This window comes from Pelophylax lessonae, assembly GCF_965119305.1.
Source record: "Pelophylax lessonae genome assembly, chromosome: 1".
NCBI lineage: Eukaryota > Metazoa > Chordata > Amphibia > Anura > Ranidae > Pelophylax > Pelophylax lessonae.
The window spans coordinates 716737026-716756092 of record NC_138768.1 but is presented as its reverse complement, the minus strand read 5'-3'; the positions used below and the strand labels follow the sequence as shown (position 1 = coordinate 716756092).

The window sequence follows — 19067 nt, the reverse complement described above, 5'->3', positions numbered from 1 at the left end:
CGTTTTAGTGCGTTCAGTGTTTTTTTCTGCTTTTCAGCTCCTGTCCTGAATGCATCTGTGATGGTTTTTTTTTTTTTTTTGCCTGTAAATGCTCCTCTTCTAATATGCCTGTAAACATCTATGTGTACATGGACACACAGGCTAACATAGAGGTGATTTTACAGACTGAAAAAAAAGCCAAATATTACAGAAGCATTTTTTTAAAAAACCAGTGTACATGAGACCCTAAAGTTATAACCAAAAATATAATTATTATTCTGTACAATCTTTTTATTGAGTACTGTGGCTGAATAGTTTAGGTACACCTTAACCACTTACCGCATATCGACGTATATTTACGTCGGCAGACTTTGCGGGGGTATACCGGGATAATGCCTCTAGCTAGAGGCCCCATCCCGGTACCGTGGTTAACAGCCAACGGTCGGCTTTCCGTCGGTAATGACCGATGCGGCTCAGGAGCCGCTCGATCGTTACCCGGGTGAGCGGGAGGGGACGTTCCCCCCCCCCCTCCCGCCGCCTTCCGTGACTTTGCTTGGGGCTCCCGTCCCACCGGCTGGATGGAGTCCAGATCAATGCCGGAAATGGAGGCGGCGTCCATGACGTCACTTCCAGGTTACTGTGCTGCAAAAAGCGGCTGTATGCAAAAATGCCGTTTTCAGCATTTTGCATACATGGAAGTGTAGTGGAGGGGTCGAGGGTCTTTTAGACCCTCGATCCCTCCATAAAGAGTACCTGTCACTACATATTGGTGTCACAAGGGATGTTTACATTGCTTGTGACAGCAATAAAAGTGATCAGATTTTTTTTTTTTTAAAAAAAACCTGTATTAAAGTTAAAAAAAAAAAAAATAAATAGGAAAAAAAAATTTAGCCACCCCCGTCACCGTTAGCTCGCGCACAAAAAGAAACGTATACGGAAGTCGAGCCGCGAATGAAATCGCTGTTCAAACCACACATGTGAGGTATCGCCGCGATCGCCAGAGCATGGGCAATAATTTTTAAAAAGAGCTACACTCTAACTCTAAACTGGTAACCGTTAAATAAATTTAAAGCGTCGCCTATTGAGATCTCTATTGACCGTAGTTTGTCGCCATCCCACGGGGGGGGGGGCACAATTTTAAACCGTAACATGTTGGGTATCTATTTACTCGGCGTGACATCATCTTTCACAATATACAAACAAAATGGGCTAACTTTACTGTTTAGTATTTTTTAAATGCAGTGAAATGTGATTTTTCAAAATTTTTCCAAAAACTGGCGTTTTAAAGACCACTGCGCAAATACCGCGTGACAAAAAATATTGCAATGACCGACATTTTATTCTTCAGAGTCTTTGCTAAAAAAAAAAATATATATATATATATATATATATATAATGTTTGGGGGTTCTAAGTAGTTTTCTAGGAAAAAATACTGGTTTTAACTTGTGAACAAAAAGTGTCCGAATTAGGGCTGGGGCTTAAGTGGTTAACAAAGTGTCTCAATTATTTTGAAATATTGAAAGTCACAGATTAAAAAACTGTGACAAACACAGCAGGGTCGGAAATATTTAAAAACCTAGGAAGCACAGTGTGCCTAGCCAAATGTATCACAAAGGGTTACATATTATAAATCAGGGAAGCTATGAGAGTTGCTGGGCCAAAGTGAGGCCCATCCCTCTCTGCAGAGAAGCCTGATGATTATGCATCTCTGGCTCAGTGACTGGGGAAAGATCCAGCTACAGGCATGGCACCATGCAGAACTTTCTATCCCATCCTCCTCGCCCTCATGTTGGCATACCCCTCCATGGCTCGGCACAAACTTCTGGTCTTCCTGATTGATGGCTTTAGATTTGATTATATAAATGATAAAGAGCTGGATCTGCTCCCTGGCTTTAGGGAGTTTGTGAAAAGTGGTGTTAAAGTGGATTATATGACTCCAGACTTTCCCAGTCTCTCTTATCCCAACTACTACACACTAATGACAGGTAAGTGTCATGCCTATGTCATCTGTAGCCATCTATGCATGTCTCTGCTGTATACATGTATTACTAGCACATTCGATAAAATGCTGTGTTCAAATTACTAATGCTTTTATTATTCGTCTGCCAATTCTGAAGACCAATTAACCACTTAAGCCCCGGAAGATTTTACCCCCTTCCTGACCAGGGGGTATTTTGCGATTCGGCACTGCGTGACTTTAACGGACAATTGCGCGGTTGAATTTGACGTCCTTTTTTTTCCACAAACAGAGCTTTCTTTTGGTGGTATTTGATCAACTGTGCGATTTTTTTGATCATGCGCTATAAACAAAAAAAGAGCGTCAATTTTGCAAAAATAGCAATATTTTTCACATTTTTTTTTTATATGAGATTCCCCCCCCAAAAAAAAAATGTAAAAATCAAAATTTTTTAACATTTTCGGCCAATTTGTTTTATGCTACATATGTTTGGTAAAAAAAATCGCAGAAAGCGTATTTTGATTGGATTGGGCAAAAGTTATCGCGTTTACTAACGAAGGGAAAGATTTTTGTGATTTTTGTTGTTTTTTTTTATTTAACGCGTAATGGCGGCGATCTGCGATTTTTATTTTTTCTTTTTTGCGGTACTGCGACATTGCGGCGGACAGATCGGACCCTTGACTGACATTTTTGACACTTTTGGGGTTACCAGTGACATTACTGCAGTAATCGGTGCTATACATATGTACTGTTATTGCAAAATGACACTGGTAGTGAAGGGGTTAACTTTATTTGAGAGGGAGGGGCTGTGTGTGTCCCTAGGGGCGTGATTCTAACTGTGATTGGCTGTGGCTTGAGCTGTAGAAACCGTGATCAACGGTCCTACATAGTAGAACCGTGTGATCACAGTTTCTACACAGGGGAGAATGACAGGCGGCTTGTTTACACTAGCCGCCTGACTTTCTCCCTCTGCAGCGACAATCGCAGAGTGACCGGCGGATGTCCGCCGGTCACACGCGCGGGGGGGTGCGGGAGCGCGCCCGCTCCCTAGACCCTCACAGGCTAGCGACGTAGATCTACGTCACTTTGCCTGTGAGGGGCTGACTGCCGACGTAATTCGTCGTTAGGCAGTCGGCAAGTGGTTAAAGCTGAACTCTAGGCAGGTATAAAAAAAAAAAACTGAAATTAACACAGATCTGTAATTTAATACATTTTTAAATTTAATTTTAAATGCAAGGTGTGTATGTACCTGAAATAGACCTGTTGCAGTTTCTGTTGAGCGGAGCTGGAGTGTTTTTGTTCATGTATTACGCAAGAACGTGTATAGGTGGCTGTACGTAGCACCTGATCTTCCCCGGAGTGGAAGAAAGCCAGATTTTTACATTGTATGCCCCCAGTGCAACCTTTTGGCTTTTATGGGCCACATTGAGTGTAGAGAAATTTTCTCGGGCCGCATATAAAATATATACTATAGTTAAGGGATATAAGTAATAAAACGCCACCGCTCCCTTCCCGCGCCGCCGCCACCCCCCCCCCCCCTCGCACTAATTTAACACAACTAGAGGATGATCAAATGAAATGGAATCAGTATACGGAGGTTTTCTTCTTCCGAGAGATATATTAAAGGAACACTCTAACCACCATGATCACTTCAGTGATTTGAAGTGGTCATGGTGGGAGGAGTCCGAAACACTGCACATGCTGGGATATTCACAGTTATGTGCTGGGGGCTAGTTGCACCCCTAGCACATATGACTTAGGCAGCCAGAAAATGTCATGTTCTTATTCAAACATGTATGAACAAGGACATGACATATTATGACAAAACACAACTAGTTATTAAAAAACATATTGCAAAAATTTACACACGCTAATGCACATACCTTTTCTACTTATTTTGCAGACTGCTGGTGCCGTTACTGCTGGTGCAGTTACTGCTGGCGGGTAATGCTGGTGGGTAATGCTGGCACTGCTGGCGTGTAAAACTGCGGGTACTGCTGGTCATGACGTTGGGTACTGCTGGAGGAAGCAGCGGCTGCTGTAGAGAGCCAGTGCCCATCAATGCAGCCGCACCAGTACCCATCTATTCAGCCGCACCAGTGCCCATCACAGTGGTTTCCTGCTGGCCTCTGGCCTGTAGGTTCTGCTGGGAGGGGGCTATGGTTTGTGGGTCCTGCTGGCCACTGGCCTGTAGGTTCTGCTGGTAACTGGCCATGGCCTTTGGGTCCTGCTGGCCTGTAGGTTCTGCTTGGAGTTGGCAATAACCTGTGGGCCACAGGCCATGGCCAGCAGGACCCACACGCCAGCAGCCAGCAGGACCCACAGGCCGTGGCAGCAGGGCTCACAGTGTTGGGGGCTATTTTGAGGTTACTGGGTGGGCACTGGGGCAGGATAAATGGGTGTTATATAGATGGGATGTGGGGGTCAGTTGGGGGTGTCAGGGTCTCACCTCAGCAATGGCAGTTGCCAGCTCAGCAGGTCCCTACACCGCCTCCTCCAGTCCTGGGGGGGGGGGTTGATGCTCCTGTCCTGGGGTCAAGTAAAATTGCCAGTGCTCAGCTCCGCAGCCTCAATCAAGTCACATGTGTCCTGACTCCCTAGCGCTCCCTGCTTCTGCCTGCCTCCGAGATCTGGGAGTTGTAATTTTCTGGCTGGCTGCGCTGCTCTCAGTCTCCACCCACCGGGAGATTGAGCACGGCCGTGGACTACAACTCCCAGAATGCATCAGCGCCATCAGCTAGATAGCCACGGCCGTGCCCCTTGCCTGACAGAAACCACAAGAAGAAAAAAAAAATAGTAAAAGCGGGAGACTGTCTGGAGTTCGCGGCCGCAGGTTGGACATGCCTGCTTACAGTAAAGCTGGTCATACATGGATAGAATTTCAATAGAGGACTTTAGATTGCAACTAAAACTACACTGCAGGGGTCAATACGAGCCTGTGATAGGCGCTCTTCAAGAGTGCCAAATGTGCCTGCCCTTTCAGCCCCCTCCTTAATTCATAGAAGTTGTACGATCGCTTCCATGAATGAAAAGAGATATATTTAATGGTACCAGACAGGGATGCCCCCTTTCCCCCCTTCTTTTTGCCCTCTCCCTGGAACCCTTCCTGGTCAAGGTGCGCCTGAACCCTGATATTTCCGGGGTCCCGGTGGGCCCGACCTCCTACAAGATCTCAGCATTTGCTGATGACCTTCTCTTCTCCCTGACTAACCCCTTGATTTCTTTGCCGAACCTCCTCCACGAATTTGAGCTTTACGGGGTGGTTTCTCACCTCAAGATTAATTATCACAAGTCAGAGGCAATGGGGGTGTCTCTCCCTGCCCAGACTCTACACTCCCTCAGTCGCAGCTTTCCTTTCCGGTGGACTGATTCGGCCTTGAGGTACTTGGGTACGTTGCTACCGCCGGACCCTGGGGATGTTTACCGCCTGAACTTCCCCTCTACTAGCCGCTACTCGTGCCTTGATGGATAAGTAGTCATCGGGGCTCCATTCCTGGTTCGGTCATGCAACATCTTCAAGATGTCTATCCTGCCAAAATATCTTTATCTGTTTCAGGCCCTGCCAGTGGCGATCCTTCACCAAATTTATATGGGCTGGTCGCCGTCCTAGGCTAAGTAGGTGCATACTCGTGATGCCCAAAACACACGGAGGAGTGGCAGTCCCAGATGCCAGGAGATACTACCAAGCAGCCCATCTGAATAGACTTGTGGACTGGTGCAAGCATACGAAGCTGAAGCTGTGGACGAACCTGGAGATGTCATTATTTCCACTCCATTTCCCCCTGGTGTTTTTTCGATCGGTACCTGCTCTGGCCAAACGACATCCCCTCATTGGTCCGACCTCTGGATCTGCGCCTCAGCCCTTACCTCTGTTGCTACTCCGACTACAAATTCACCCATGTTCCCGATCTTGGGTAACCCAGCCTTTCCGTTGGGCTGTGAGTGGGGGGGGGGGGGGGTTTAAGGCTCTCTTGGAGCTGGGTCTCTTCAGGGTGTCCCACTTCGGGGAAGCTGCGGCTTGGCCGTCGCTTCGGCAGTTAACGGAGGCGGGTGGCCGGTTTGGGCTTACCCGGTGGCAGGCCCTTCATTTACTCCATTACTTCCGCGAACTGGGACCCCGCTCGCTTTTCGAGAGGCCACTGTCTCCACTTGAGGCCCTTGTATCGGGGAACTCCCTCTTGCCGCACGCCCTGTCCTTGCTCTATGCCGCACTCTCGGAGCCCCCGAGGGAGTTTGTCCTTCCGGGACTCTTGAAGTGGGAAGGGGCCCTACAGAGGACCTTTACGGTGACCCAACGTAGAAACATTCTCCGCTTCTCTCTGCGCTCCTCGATCTGCACACGTCTCCAAGAGACTAATTACAAAAAATACTGACACATTGGTACTACACCCCGGTGCAAATTGCCAGCTTATTTCCAGAGGCGACGGACAGGTGCTGGCGGTGCCCTGAGCGACAGAGGTTCAATGCTCCATATGTTCTGGAGCTGTCCCCGCCTGAGTGGTTTCTGGGGGGAGGTGCGGAGGATCTCTCAACAGATGACTGACTCCATCCTCCAGGATGATCCTGCTCTCTTTCTTCTGCATTGTTCCTCTATCCCGCCCAGCCGTTATAAGAAATCGGTCCTACGCCATCTATGTAATGCAGCCAAGGTGTGCATTGGCCTCTGCTGGAAGTCCGCGCCCCCCCTCGATTCCGCTTTGGCCGTCCAGGGTTAAGCTCATTAATGACTTTGAGGACCTAATCCTGACTTCGCAGGCCAGGAGGGAACACTACACAGCGACTTGGGGATGCTGGAATATGTTCATCCTCTCGGATGAGGGCAGAGCTCTCCAGGGTGTTACCTGAACCCTTTGGTATATGGGCCTGGGAGCCCCCGTGGGATCCATTCGGTTTCTACCTTTTCTATCACTTTCGCCCTTGGTCTCTCGGGGACTACTATTTCCTCAATTATACCCTACTTACTACCTGCCCCCTTCCCTTCCTTTTTCTCTCCTTTCCCTCCTCCCCCTTCTCTCTCCCTCCCTCCCTTCTCCATGCCAGCTATGCTCACCATCCTCCCCCCCCCCCCCCTTCTTGTGTACTCAAACTGTCCAACTTTATACTACACTTATGTACAGTACAACTACCTTTGTCATCTTTGTTGGTGAGAAAAGATTTTCCGATTTACCTCTTGCATGTATTGCACAGCGATGACTGTTCTTATCTCTCAACTCATTGTAAGATCTAAGATTGAGTTTAAATAACTGACGTGCGATTTATTTCCTCACACCTTGGACTTTATATGAACTGTTCTTGAACACCTATTTCGCCACCAGGATGTATGCACCATGTACTCTAACCTGCTTTTCTCACATGTCTGTTACGCAATATGTTTATGTTGTAACTTGGATTTGCTTTTATTGAGTGTGAAACTTGTTCACGTTGTTCCTTTTACGTAAATAAAGAATTTGAAAAAAAAAAAAAGAAAAGAGATATAAATAGAGTAGGTGCACCTTTTATTCATCCTCCCATTCTTGATCGCTTTTCATTGACAGTAGCTATAGTACGCATCTGTAAATGGGCAAAGAAAGCATAAAGGTGGGTAGTCTTGATTAGTGCCTATTATAGGTCTCTTAGCTCGTATTAACTCCTGCAGCACCTGAAGATTACAGTTGTGATTGGGTTAGAGGATGGAAGCTTTCAACTAAAACCACAGTCAGAAGCTCCATGTATGCGTTCCTTGATGAACCAATCGAGGGCGAATACTGCTGTGCAGGATGTGTGCGACTTGTTTATCTGGAAGCCCAGATCCTGGATCTAGAAAACATAGTGGCAACACTGCGTAACATCAACAACCTGGAATGGAGCTTGGACATTACCCATCAGGCGCTGGCAGGGCCCAGCATAGAGGTGGGAGGAGTATAGGAGACGCAGGCATCAGAGGTAGGAAGTTGGGTGACCGTTAGGAAGGGTAGAGGGAAGAATGCCAGGGAGGCCAGTCCTGAGTTGGAACACCCTAACAAATTTGCCAAATTGCCGGTTGAAGGGGATATCAGCTCAGGGGTGGTAGTGCTGGAGCAGGCGCCCTCCCACAGCTCCAGGAAGAAGGGGGGCCGAGATTCAGGAAAGGTTAGACAGGTTGTGGTAGTGGGGGACTCAATCATCAAGAGGACAGAGAGGGCAATCTGTTAAAAAGATTGCGGTAGCCGGACAGTATGTTGTTTATCGGGCACTCGAGTATGGCACATCGCAGATCAGGTAGACAGATTATTGGGCGGGGCTGGGGATGACCCAGCGGTCATGGTGCATGTGGGCACTAATGACCAAGTAAGAGGAAGGTGGAGGATCCTAAAGAAAGATTTCAGGGACTTAGGGAATAGATTGAGGAATAGGACCTCCAAGGTGGTTTTCTCTGAAATACTGCTGGTACCTTGAGCCACACAGGAGAAGCAGAAGGAGATTAGGGAACTTAACAAGTGGCTGAGGAATTGGTGTAGGAAGGAGGGGTTTGGGTTCATGGAGAACTGGGCTGACTTCTCAGTCGGCTACCGGCTCTTTAGTAAGGATGGGCTGTACCTTAATGGGGATGGTACAGCTCTTTTGGGGAGAAAGATGGCCACCAAGTTGGAGGGGCTTTTAAACTAGGAGACGGGGGGGAGGGCTCAGAAGTAGTCAGTCAGGAGGGAGCAAAGGACAGAAGGCAGTATTAGAGTCAGCAGCGACAGTAGTTCCATAACGTCACTTGGGGGGTCTGTGCGGGAAAACCTCAGACCGAACAGGAATAAAAATAATCACATTCACTATCATATATAGAAAAGAGGGGAAGTGATTGGCGCTGCCAGTAAGGGGTGTATCAAAAATTATGTGGAATAAAGTGTCGGAGGTTACTACTCAATGCTCTATAACCAGTCTGCTGTAGAGACTGAACTCACACTAGTGTGGGATGCAGGGAAAGATAGGTGGCATGTGCAATATATATATATATATATATATATATATATATATATATATATATATATATATTCCACCGTGACAAATGAATAAATATAAATGTGTCAATTGCATATAAATTATTGAAAAAATCCCATATAAATGTAGATGCACCTAATGAAAATACAGTCACTTAAAATACAACACTTTGAAAAAACAATCACTTTAAAAAAACACCCGTGAAGTGAAAATTCATAAGTAATACAGTTCATGAATCTAAAAGAACAGACAGTCCAATGCTACTCCAGCAAGTAGCCAGTAAAAAACGGGCTGTGAAACCAGGAAATAAAGTGCTCAGGTGCTCAGGTTCTTGTGCAAATTCATGCTGCAAAGGTGAGGTGGTGGGTGACTAGTCCTCTCCCCCAAGGTTTTAAACTTACCGGACCAAGTGGACCCTAGAAACTTTACAGTGCCAGGGTCACACAGGCAGAGTCCGGCTAGGGATCCGGAATACACTCTTTAGTTTTAGCTGGGACCACCAGGATTCTCCTATACGCTTCCACCAAGTCAGGACAGAGATCGTATATAAAAGAAAAAAGGGGTCTCCAATAGTGTGATATTGCTTAAGACTTCTTGTTTATTATGAAAGAACAGATAAAACACTCACATTTAGCGATTAAAAAACAGGCGTTGTATAATCATAACCCGTTATTGTGATCAGCAATCGCGGTGTGCAGCGGGCTCCTCTGGCTCCGGCGTGTTCCACTGTGGAATATTTTATTTTAATTTTAGCAATTTCACTACATCAAATTTGCGCTGTTCTTCTGCACTATCACGTTTAAAGATCCTTTTGATTTTTCACACAGCAGCATTTTTTGATACACTTATATCACCATAGCGCAGCTTTAATTTTGTTTTTTCTTTATATATATATATATATATATATATATATATATATATATATATATATATATATATATATATATATATATATATATATAGATAGATAGATAGATAGATAGATAGATAGATAGATAGATAGATAGATAGATAGATAGATAGATAGATAGATAGGATAGATAGATAGGTATCACATCACTTAAAATTGATGTCATATAAAACATAAATCAGCAGTACATATCATATACATAAAAACATAAAATCATGTGCAATAAAGTGCCAAGTGATGGATATATGGATAAGTATGTGAAACGCTAAAAAAATTAATAAATAACCATGAATGGTAAAAAAGTGCTGAGTGCTAGTGAAAATTGATCAAACAGATCAATTAGCATAAATAATATATAATATATATATATATATATTATATATTTTTTTTTTATATATTTTTTTTCCGATCAACTGTTAATTCTTAGCTCTATGGTTTTGTCACACATGATTGTGTGAAGCTTTTGCACTTTAGGTGGCTCGATTTGTCTTACTTTATTTATCTATATATATATATATATATATATATATATATATATATATATATATATATATATATATATATATATATATATATAGAGATAAATAAAGTAAGACGAATCGAGCCACCTAAAGTGCAAAAGCTTCACACAATCATGTGTGACAAAACCATAGAGCTAAGAATTAACAGTTGATCGGAAAAAAATATATAAAACCGCAAGTGAATTATAGTACAACAAAGTGCAAGATCTAAGAGGTGCAATATAGCCAAAAAGTATTATTAAAAACTTGAATTGAGGATGCTATAAAAATACAGAAAAAAATAAACATAAAAAATAAATAAAAAAATATATATGATGTGCAAAGAGTCCCAAGTAATATAAATAATTGCAAAGTCCACAAGTTTGATAGGGTGCTCTTTTTTGAAGTGACACGGAGTGGATGTGTACGTGAGGAATCAAGTGCTCCCCTTCCAGTAGATCCCGCGCTTACCAGAACTAGGTCCCCCAACAGGGGTGAATAATAGGGATCGCTCCCATACAGCAGGGGTCCGGACCCTGTTCCTCTTTAATGATTCGTCCTGCCCCGGTCACTCTCCAGAGAAGTTATAAGGGACTTAAACCGGCATCAGTACTCCAGGGGTAATTATAAGGGCAATTCCCGGACATGTATGAAAAAAAATGCCTCATATAGTGAAGGATCGTTTTCTTAACCACTTAAGCCCCGGAAGATTTTACCCCCATTCCGACCAGGGGGTTTTTTGCGATTCGGCACTGCGTGACTTTAACGGACAATTGCGAACGCTGTGCCTAAACGAATTTGACGTCTTTTTTTCCCACAAACAGAGCTTTCTTTTGGTGGTATTTGATCACCTGTGCGATTTTTACTTTTTGCGCTATAAACAAAAAAAGAGCGTCAATTTTGCAAAAATAACAACAATATTTTTCACATTTTTTTTTATATGAAATTCCCCCCAAAAAAAAAAAAGTTAAAATCAAAATTTTTTAACATTTTAGGCCAATTTGTTTTATGCTACATATGTAAAAAAAAAAAAGCGTATTTTGATTGGTTTGCGCAAAAGTTATTGCGTTTACTAACTAAGGGAAAGATTCCTGTCATTTTTGGTGGTTTTTTTTTTTTTTTAACGTGTAATGGCGGCGATCTGCGATTTTTTTTTTTTTTTTTTTTTTTTATTTTTTATTTTTTTTTTTTTTGTGGTACTACGACATTGCGGCGGACAGATCGGACCCTTGACTGACATTTTCGACACTTTTGGGGTTACCAGTGACATTACTACAGTAATCAGTGCTATATATATGCACTGTTACTGCAAAATGACACTGGCAGGGAAGGGGTTAACTTTATTGGGGAAGGAGGGGTTAAGTGTGTCCCTAGGGGCGTGCTTCTAACTGTGATTGGACATGGCTACTGGTGTAGGAACAGTGATCAACGGTCCTACATAGTAGAACCGTATCATCACTATTCCTACACAGGGGAGAAGGACAGGCGGCTTGTTTACATTAGCCGCCTGCCTTTCTCCCTTCACGGCGGACGATCGCGCACGGACTTCCCAGGGAACGAGCCGGGGCGGGCGCGCGCTCGCCCGCTATTGGCTCACAAGCAAGTCACAGGCGAGTGACGTACCCATACATCACTTTGCCTGGCCGGGGACCGGCAACCGGTTAAAATCCTTTATTTATTATAAAAATCAGGTACTCACATTGGTAGAGTCAAACAAGCGTGTCCGTCTGGCTTAGGAACCGCAACTTCCTCTCTCGCGGTGTGTATCCGGAACGCCGTGCGTCCCAAGCTGACAGACCAAAAGGCGAAAGTGATGTGGTTACGCTGTAGTGGGAAACACCAAAAATAAATGTAAAAGAAGAGCCGCGCTAAATTGATGTGTTGATGATAAATCAAACTAATAAAAAACGATAACGGTGAACTGTGTTGTAAAATATATCATCCAATTCCGTGTAAAGCATTAAACAATCAGTGATAAATGTTCCATAAAGGCAAACAAAAATCTGTTTCTTTATAAATAATGTCCAAAAAGAACAGCAAAGTCCAATGTAGGGTGCCAAGTGCAGGAAAAGAATCCACCACCAATTTCTGTGACTTCTCCACAGTTAGTGCTGCATGCTATGAGCACACTAAACGCTTACCAGAACCAGGGTAGATATGGGCATCAAACATATGATGGGAACACCAATGGAATCCTGCAGGTGGTGTTACCTCTCTCTGGGTGGTCTATGTAATCCAGCAAGGAGCCGCAATATACACCAGTCAGCACACTAAATGGTCCAGGCAGTGCCAGTGAAAAAGCGTACAAGTATACAGTTGTAGTGAACAGCAGTGTTTTATAAATCATATCACTGGCAATAAGCAAAACAATGAAAAAACACCCTAAAGTGCAGGAAATCCGTGACTGGGTGATTTAAAAGTGAAAATACTAGTAAGGTGCCTATACCAGTGAAACCAATAGGTGTCACTCTCACCCTATTTTCCCTCTTCTGGGCCAGATGGATAGGATATATTGCCACAGAAAAGGAGCTTGATGGTCCGGGGTTCCTTCAGCCTGAAATGACCCACGCCGGGGGATGCCTCCCTCCGATGTATCAGATCTGTGGTGCTCAAGCAGATAGACAAGGACCCCAATGGCATAGTATACAATCAGTGTAAAAAAGCAAGCATAGATAGACTCACATTCGGACCAATCACATCAGCTACAAAAGGACGCCGGGATGCTTCCGCTTCCGCGTTCCACGGCTCAAAACCACTAAACCGGAAGTGACGTGTGGCGTACGTAGCTCTGCCCTACGCGTTTCGTCATCAGGCATTTACTGGAGCTGCGCCATCTAACGTGCTCCCGGCCTTCTTATAGCCCATCATGTCCTAGCAACCAATAAACATTTTGCGGCCATATTAGTGCTCTAGCGGAGCTGAACGCCGGACATATTCCTCCACCCACATAGGAAGTCAGCTCCCACAGGACACTAGTAATCTTGTTGGCTAATTCATCATGTGTGATCAGTCCGGATGTCATGCATAAATTCAAACAGCAATACTTTATTGAAAAATAAAAATAGTAAAAACAAAATGAGATTATGTATGTGTAATCCCCGGTGCTCAGGAAAAACATATCGGGGGATGGATAATAAGGATATGCAGTATAATAAAAAAGTGAGACATGAGTCTAATTATCATGTGTGCAAAGAGGTATAAATGATAGAAATGTTGAGAATATATGTATATTAAAAACGAACAAGGAAGACATATGTCAGAGTTGTTGAAGAGACCATGAATTATCGGGATACAGTATGTTAAAAATTTATATATAAATTACATGTGTATTTTGGATGGATAACCGGGAAAGAAAGGGGAGATGCTGTATAAAATGTCATGGAGAAGGAAGCATAGATGTATTGAAATTTTATTTACAGATAAAATAGATGAGAAAGTTTTGAGGATTGGTAGACAAGCATTTGGATGTGCAAATGAATACTAATTCCAACATGTAAAAATGCAAAGGAGGAGGTATATGTGGATATAAAAATTACATATGGATAAAAGGTACATGTGGATAAAAAGGTACATGTGAATAAAACAATACGTCTGAATAAAAAATAAACAATAAGTGACCTGCATGTGGGTAAAAACAAGAGGCCATGCATATGTATGAAAAATATAAAATCATCTGGATGAGATGTACTTTTGGATAAAAGGTACATATGGATAAAACGTGCGCATGGACAGAAGGTCATAAAAGGTTATAATTGAGTCTAACATGCATAAAACCAACTAAATGAGATACACATTTAGGTAAAAAAATTGACATAATGGAACATGGACATATGGATAAAAATAATGGACATGTGGATAAAAAGGAGCAGAACAAGAGTAAAAACGAATGTATGTTAAAAATATTTAAAAATATAAAAAAAATAGTAGTCACCACCATATAAAATACATAGAAAAACAGGAGGATACGTGAATAAAAACACGTGGATAAGAAGAGCGCTTGGACACCTCCCTCTGCCTGTATCCAACTGGTGAGGCAGCCAGTTCCCGGCTCCCTTGGGGGAGGGATGGAGGATACACAGGGTAGAGCTCTGTGGTTTCCATAGGGTCCCCCCTTCTCTTGATTCCTCCTTGCCATTCCTGCACCAGGGGGTTTGTTAGTAGTGGCAGGGGAAAGGGGTGCTTGGCTCCCCCTCAATGTTTTTTCCACTCACCCCCTGCTTCAGATCAAGTGTGGGAGTGTGAAGAACCCAGAGGCACTTACCAGCAAGCCGGAGGTCCTATGTTAGGCTGCTCACCATCCATCCTACTTGGGCTTGCATGAGGGGCTCCAGGGATCTGGGGATCTCTTGTGCAGCAGGCTGGCATGTTGTCTTCTGAGCGGCACGGTGGAAGTGAAATTTTCAAGATGGCTCTGCTATTGGATGTAGTCCGGCAGCCATCTTGAGTAAGGGAAGAAGCCAAGGCCAGCATTGGGGAAGCTTCCTTTGCAGGGATTTGCTGGTGGCTGAGCGATGGGGCAGATTGGGTCCCGCCCCTCCCTCTCTACAACCCCCTTCTATTCTCCCTTGTATAAACGCTGTCCGCAAGATGGCGGTGGTGCTTTTCAGGAGAGGCTAGCGTGCTCCCTTCCCTCCAGGGTCCTAATGGCAGAGGACTTAGCCCCCCTACCAGAGGCTGCAGAACTAGGCCCCAGCCTTGCAATGGTAAGTGGAGGGAAGGATGTGGGTGGAGTACTGGCTTTGGTGGGCAGCTTGCCAGCTGCTTCGGGGGGTGGTGGGGTGCCTTCCATGCAATGCATGTCTTAGTCTGATAGATCCTCCCCTCTGCCTTCTTTTTTTCTTCTTGCTCTCAGCCCAAAACACAGGAAGCTGCAGAGACGATATTGTAGCCAGGTACCAGGGGCTACTGCAAATTCCTTCTTAGGCCTGAGATGATCACCAAGATTCTTGATAATCCCCACAGTGGATCCTGCAAAAGAAATTCATATGTAAGACTGCTAATCAAAGCATGGAAACAAAAAAAAAAAAAAAAAAAAAATGAAAATTGCAAGTTTATTTAAATCGAGAAGAATCTCCATATTTACCTTAACTACAACTCTCAGCGGGTTCCTGACAGGATGTACAGCTGCCTTTGCCCCCAGCTCCAATCCCCATCATTCCTTTTAAAAGAAAAATAATAACGTCTCATTCAAATTAAATGTCATTAGTCTGCTGGTGCAGATTCATGGTCTAGACTGCAAAAATAAGATTGGTTATTAAACACGTAGCAGAACGTAAACTTCTGACTGTCACCTTTTTACTTATATTTATATAAATAATTATAGCGAGCCGGCACGCCGCCGCAGTGACATCAGTTGAACATTCTACCAAACCCCCGCTATGTCCAGTTGCGGTCACTGCTAATGTATAGTGTGTTATACAATAGAGATGGCCTTGTGGTTCACCCGGCAGTCGGTTTGCAGCAAATTTTGCTTGTTCGCTACCCGCCAAATTTTCAGACACATGGCGTCGTTTGCGGCGGCCATATTTGTTTACATTGGGGAGAACTTTGACCTGTGACACAGCCATCAGGTGGAACGGGACAGCCAATTGAAACATTCCAGCACATGGACAGTCCCCCTACCCTATAAATAGACCCGATCTGGCGGCCATTTCACATTCCGCTTTCTGCCAGTGTAGGGAGAGGTCTGCTGTGCTCATCAGGGAAAGTTTGCTAAACACATATAGCGCTGTGAAGATCCACAAAAGTCCTTTTCAGGGCTGGTATTTCGGTATAGGTCTACTAGTATCTTTGGAGCTTAGGGAGAGGTATCCAGTGGTTGCTTTAGGGGCAGTTAGAGATCGGGTGCAGTCACACATAAATTGCTTTGTCAATGTCCACAAAAGTCATTTAAAATGCTCCAATGTCGTTCTAGGGTCCATTACAGTTTCTTTACTATAGGGAGAGGTATCCAGTGGTTGCTTTGGGGGAAGTTAGAGATCAGCTGCAGTCACACACAAATCGCTTTGTCAATGTCCACAAAAGTAATTTAAAATGCTCCAATGTCGTTTTAGGGTCTATTACAGTCTCTTTACTAAAGGGAGAGGTATCCGGTGCTTTTTTTAGGGGCAGTTAGAGAGCGGCTGCAGTCACACACAAATTCCTCTGTTAATGTCCACAAAAGTCATGTAAAGGGCTGCACATTTTTTGGTATTGCTGTGCAGTGCACTAAAAATGGGGAGGGGGGGGGGGGGGTAATCCACAGTATAATATTCTTTGTAGAAAGCATATTATAGTGGATTAGTACTATTATTGTGCACTTTGCAGCATTGTGACAGGTGTGGTGGTGAGACTGAGCGTTTCTGCAGCAACACTACACTTAGCGACAAAAGCACTTATAATGTATTATAACTGGTGTGATAGACCAATTGCCCCCCCCCCCCAATGCCACATATTAAAGTGGGGTGTTATCTGAGTAAACTTTTTCAAGTGTATTTGTGTCATGCAACAATATTGCCTAGTTTGCTGAGTGAAGTCTGGTACACACAGCGCCAAACTCACTGGCCAATTTTTTTAACTGGTGTGCTACACCAATGCCCCCCCCCCCCCCAATGTCACATATTGAAGCGGGGTGTTTTTAACAATATAATTTTCTAAGAGTGTATTTTAGTCCTGCAAAAAATTGGCCTCTCGCTGTGTAAACTACAAGCACTGAACTTATTCTCTCTGGAGAAGAGACGATTGAGGGGGGATATGATATCAATGTACAAATACTGTACTGGTGACCCGAGCATAAGGAACAAACTATTCAGTGAAAGGAGATACAATAAGACACGTGGCCACTCACTAAAACTAGAGGAAAGGCGGTTTAACCTTAAAGTGCGTAAGGGGTTCTTCACTGTCAGAGCAGTAAGGATGTGGAATTCTCTTCCACAAGCAGTCATATCAGCAGGGAGCATTGATAGTTTCAAAAAACTATTAGATGGACACCTTAAAGACCACAACATACAGGGGTATACAATGTACGGTTAACAGCAAACACACACACACATCATAGGTTGAACTGGATGGACTGATGTCTTTTTTCAACCTCACTAACTATGTAACTATGTAATAAACAGTGCTACACACAGTGACAACAGTTACTGGCCAATTATTTGTAGAACTGGTGTGATAAACCTGTGGCCCCCCAATACCAGAGATTGAAGCGGGGTGTTATCTACACAGACACATGGTCTAGCAAACATGGGCAGGGAAGGTATATCACTTTTACTGTCCACTGGGTGAACCTTCTGACGGCCATTAAGCATGTAACCCGTGGCACCCGTGTAGATTTAGTTGTACCGCCATGGATTGCAAGCAGGCCTGCCTCTTCTTCTCCTCCTCCTCCTCCTCCTCCTCCATCCTCCCTCTCCTCCTCGGCTGACTCCTCCTCTTCCGTTGCTACCGTCTCTTCTGCTCCGCCCAAGATCCCCAGAACCTATTCCACATGCCAGGTAAGATGTTGCCATGCTGTGCTGTGTCTGTTGTGCCTGGAAGCCAAGAGCCACACTGGTCCTGCACTCCTTTCAGCTTTGTGTTCACAGGCAGATCAGTGGCTGGGACCGCTGAATTTGTCAGTTGGTAAAGTGGTGTGTGACAATGGTGCCAATCTGCTGAGCGTGCTGAAACAGGGCAAAATAACACACGTGCCATGCATGGCACATGTCCTGAACTTGGTGGTGCAGCGATTCGTTGGCAACTACCCTGGGGTCCAGGACGTCTTGCGGCAGGCCAGGAAAATCTCGGGCCATTTCTGAAGATCTTACACAGCCATGGTTTGCCTTGCTGAGATTCAGTGGCGACAAAACCTGCCCCTCAGACGTCTTATTTGTGACTGCCCGACGCAATGGAACTCAACGTTGCATATGCTCGATAGGCTGCTCCAGCAGAAATGTGCAGTTAATGACTACCTGTTCGAACTCGATGGCAGGACAGGTTCTGGGGAGCTTGGGTTTTTTTCACTTAGCCAGTGGCTGCTCATGCGGGACGCATGCAGACTTCTGTGGCCATTCAATGAGATCACCAAACTGATCAGTCACGGCCAGGGCGCCATAAGTGACATCATACCTTACGCCTTCTTTCTGGAGCGTGCATTGCGTTGTGTCATTGATCAAGCCATCGAGGAGCAGGAAGATAAGGAAGTCGCAATGTTGGATGAATTCCCAGGGGGTGCTACCCCATCTGAGACAAATCAACAGCAGGAGTCTGAAGAGGAGTCAGAGGAGGAGGATGGTGCTGGGGGGGGGGGGGATGAGGAGGAGCAAGAAGAGCATGCTTTAAACCTTTCTGGGATCCCTGGTGTTATCCGTGGATGGGGGGGGAGGAGAACGAGGACGACATTATCCTGGATATGAGCTGGAAGCAGGCCACTATACCGCTTCCAGTAACCTACATGCTGCAGTGTTTTTTTTTTTTTTAACAAAATTTATTGAAATTTTTTCATAAAACAATACAAGAGTGAGCAGTAAGACAAAGCTGTCCATAACCTAGTCAAACAATAGCAAAACAATAAAGAACTGATCAGAGTAAATATAGTTAGAATCCTAAGAGGATGTAATAAGGGAAATGGGGGGGAAGGGTGCAGTAGCAGAGTAGTGGGCAGAAGGGAAAGGTAGGGGGGGGGTAGGGGGGATGGGAATTTGTGAAGGGGGGAGAAGAGGAGGTGAAGATGAGAAAGAAAGAGATGGGGGATTAAGAAAAGGGGAAGGGGATGCCAGGTATGGCAAGGGAACACCAGTAGTAATAAGTGGC

General features: G+C 44.5%; 1 protein-coding gene across 1 annotated transcript in view; it reads left to right on the top strand.

The window, feature by feature from the left end:
* Positions 1 to 1706: 1706 nt before the first annotated feature.
* The window catches only part of ENPP6 (ectonucleotide pyrophosphatase/phosphodiesterase 6), a 107859-nt gene continuing 90498 nt past the window's right edge, over positions 1707 to 19067 (top strand). Inside the window, exon 1 of the mRNA XM_082243802.1 lies at positions 1707 to 1965. Coding sequence (XP_082099928.1) covers positions 1725 to 1965 — 241 coding nt within the window. The 5' untranslated portion in view covers positions 1707 to 1724. The remainder of the gene's footprint in view (positions 1966 to 19067) is intronic.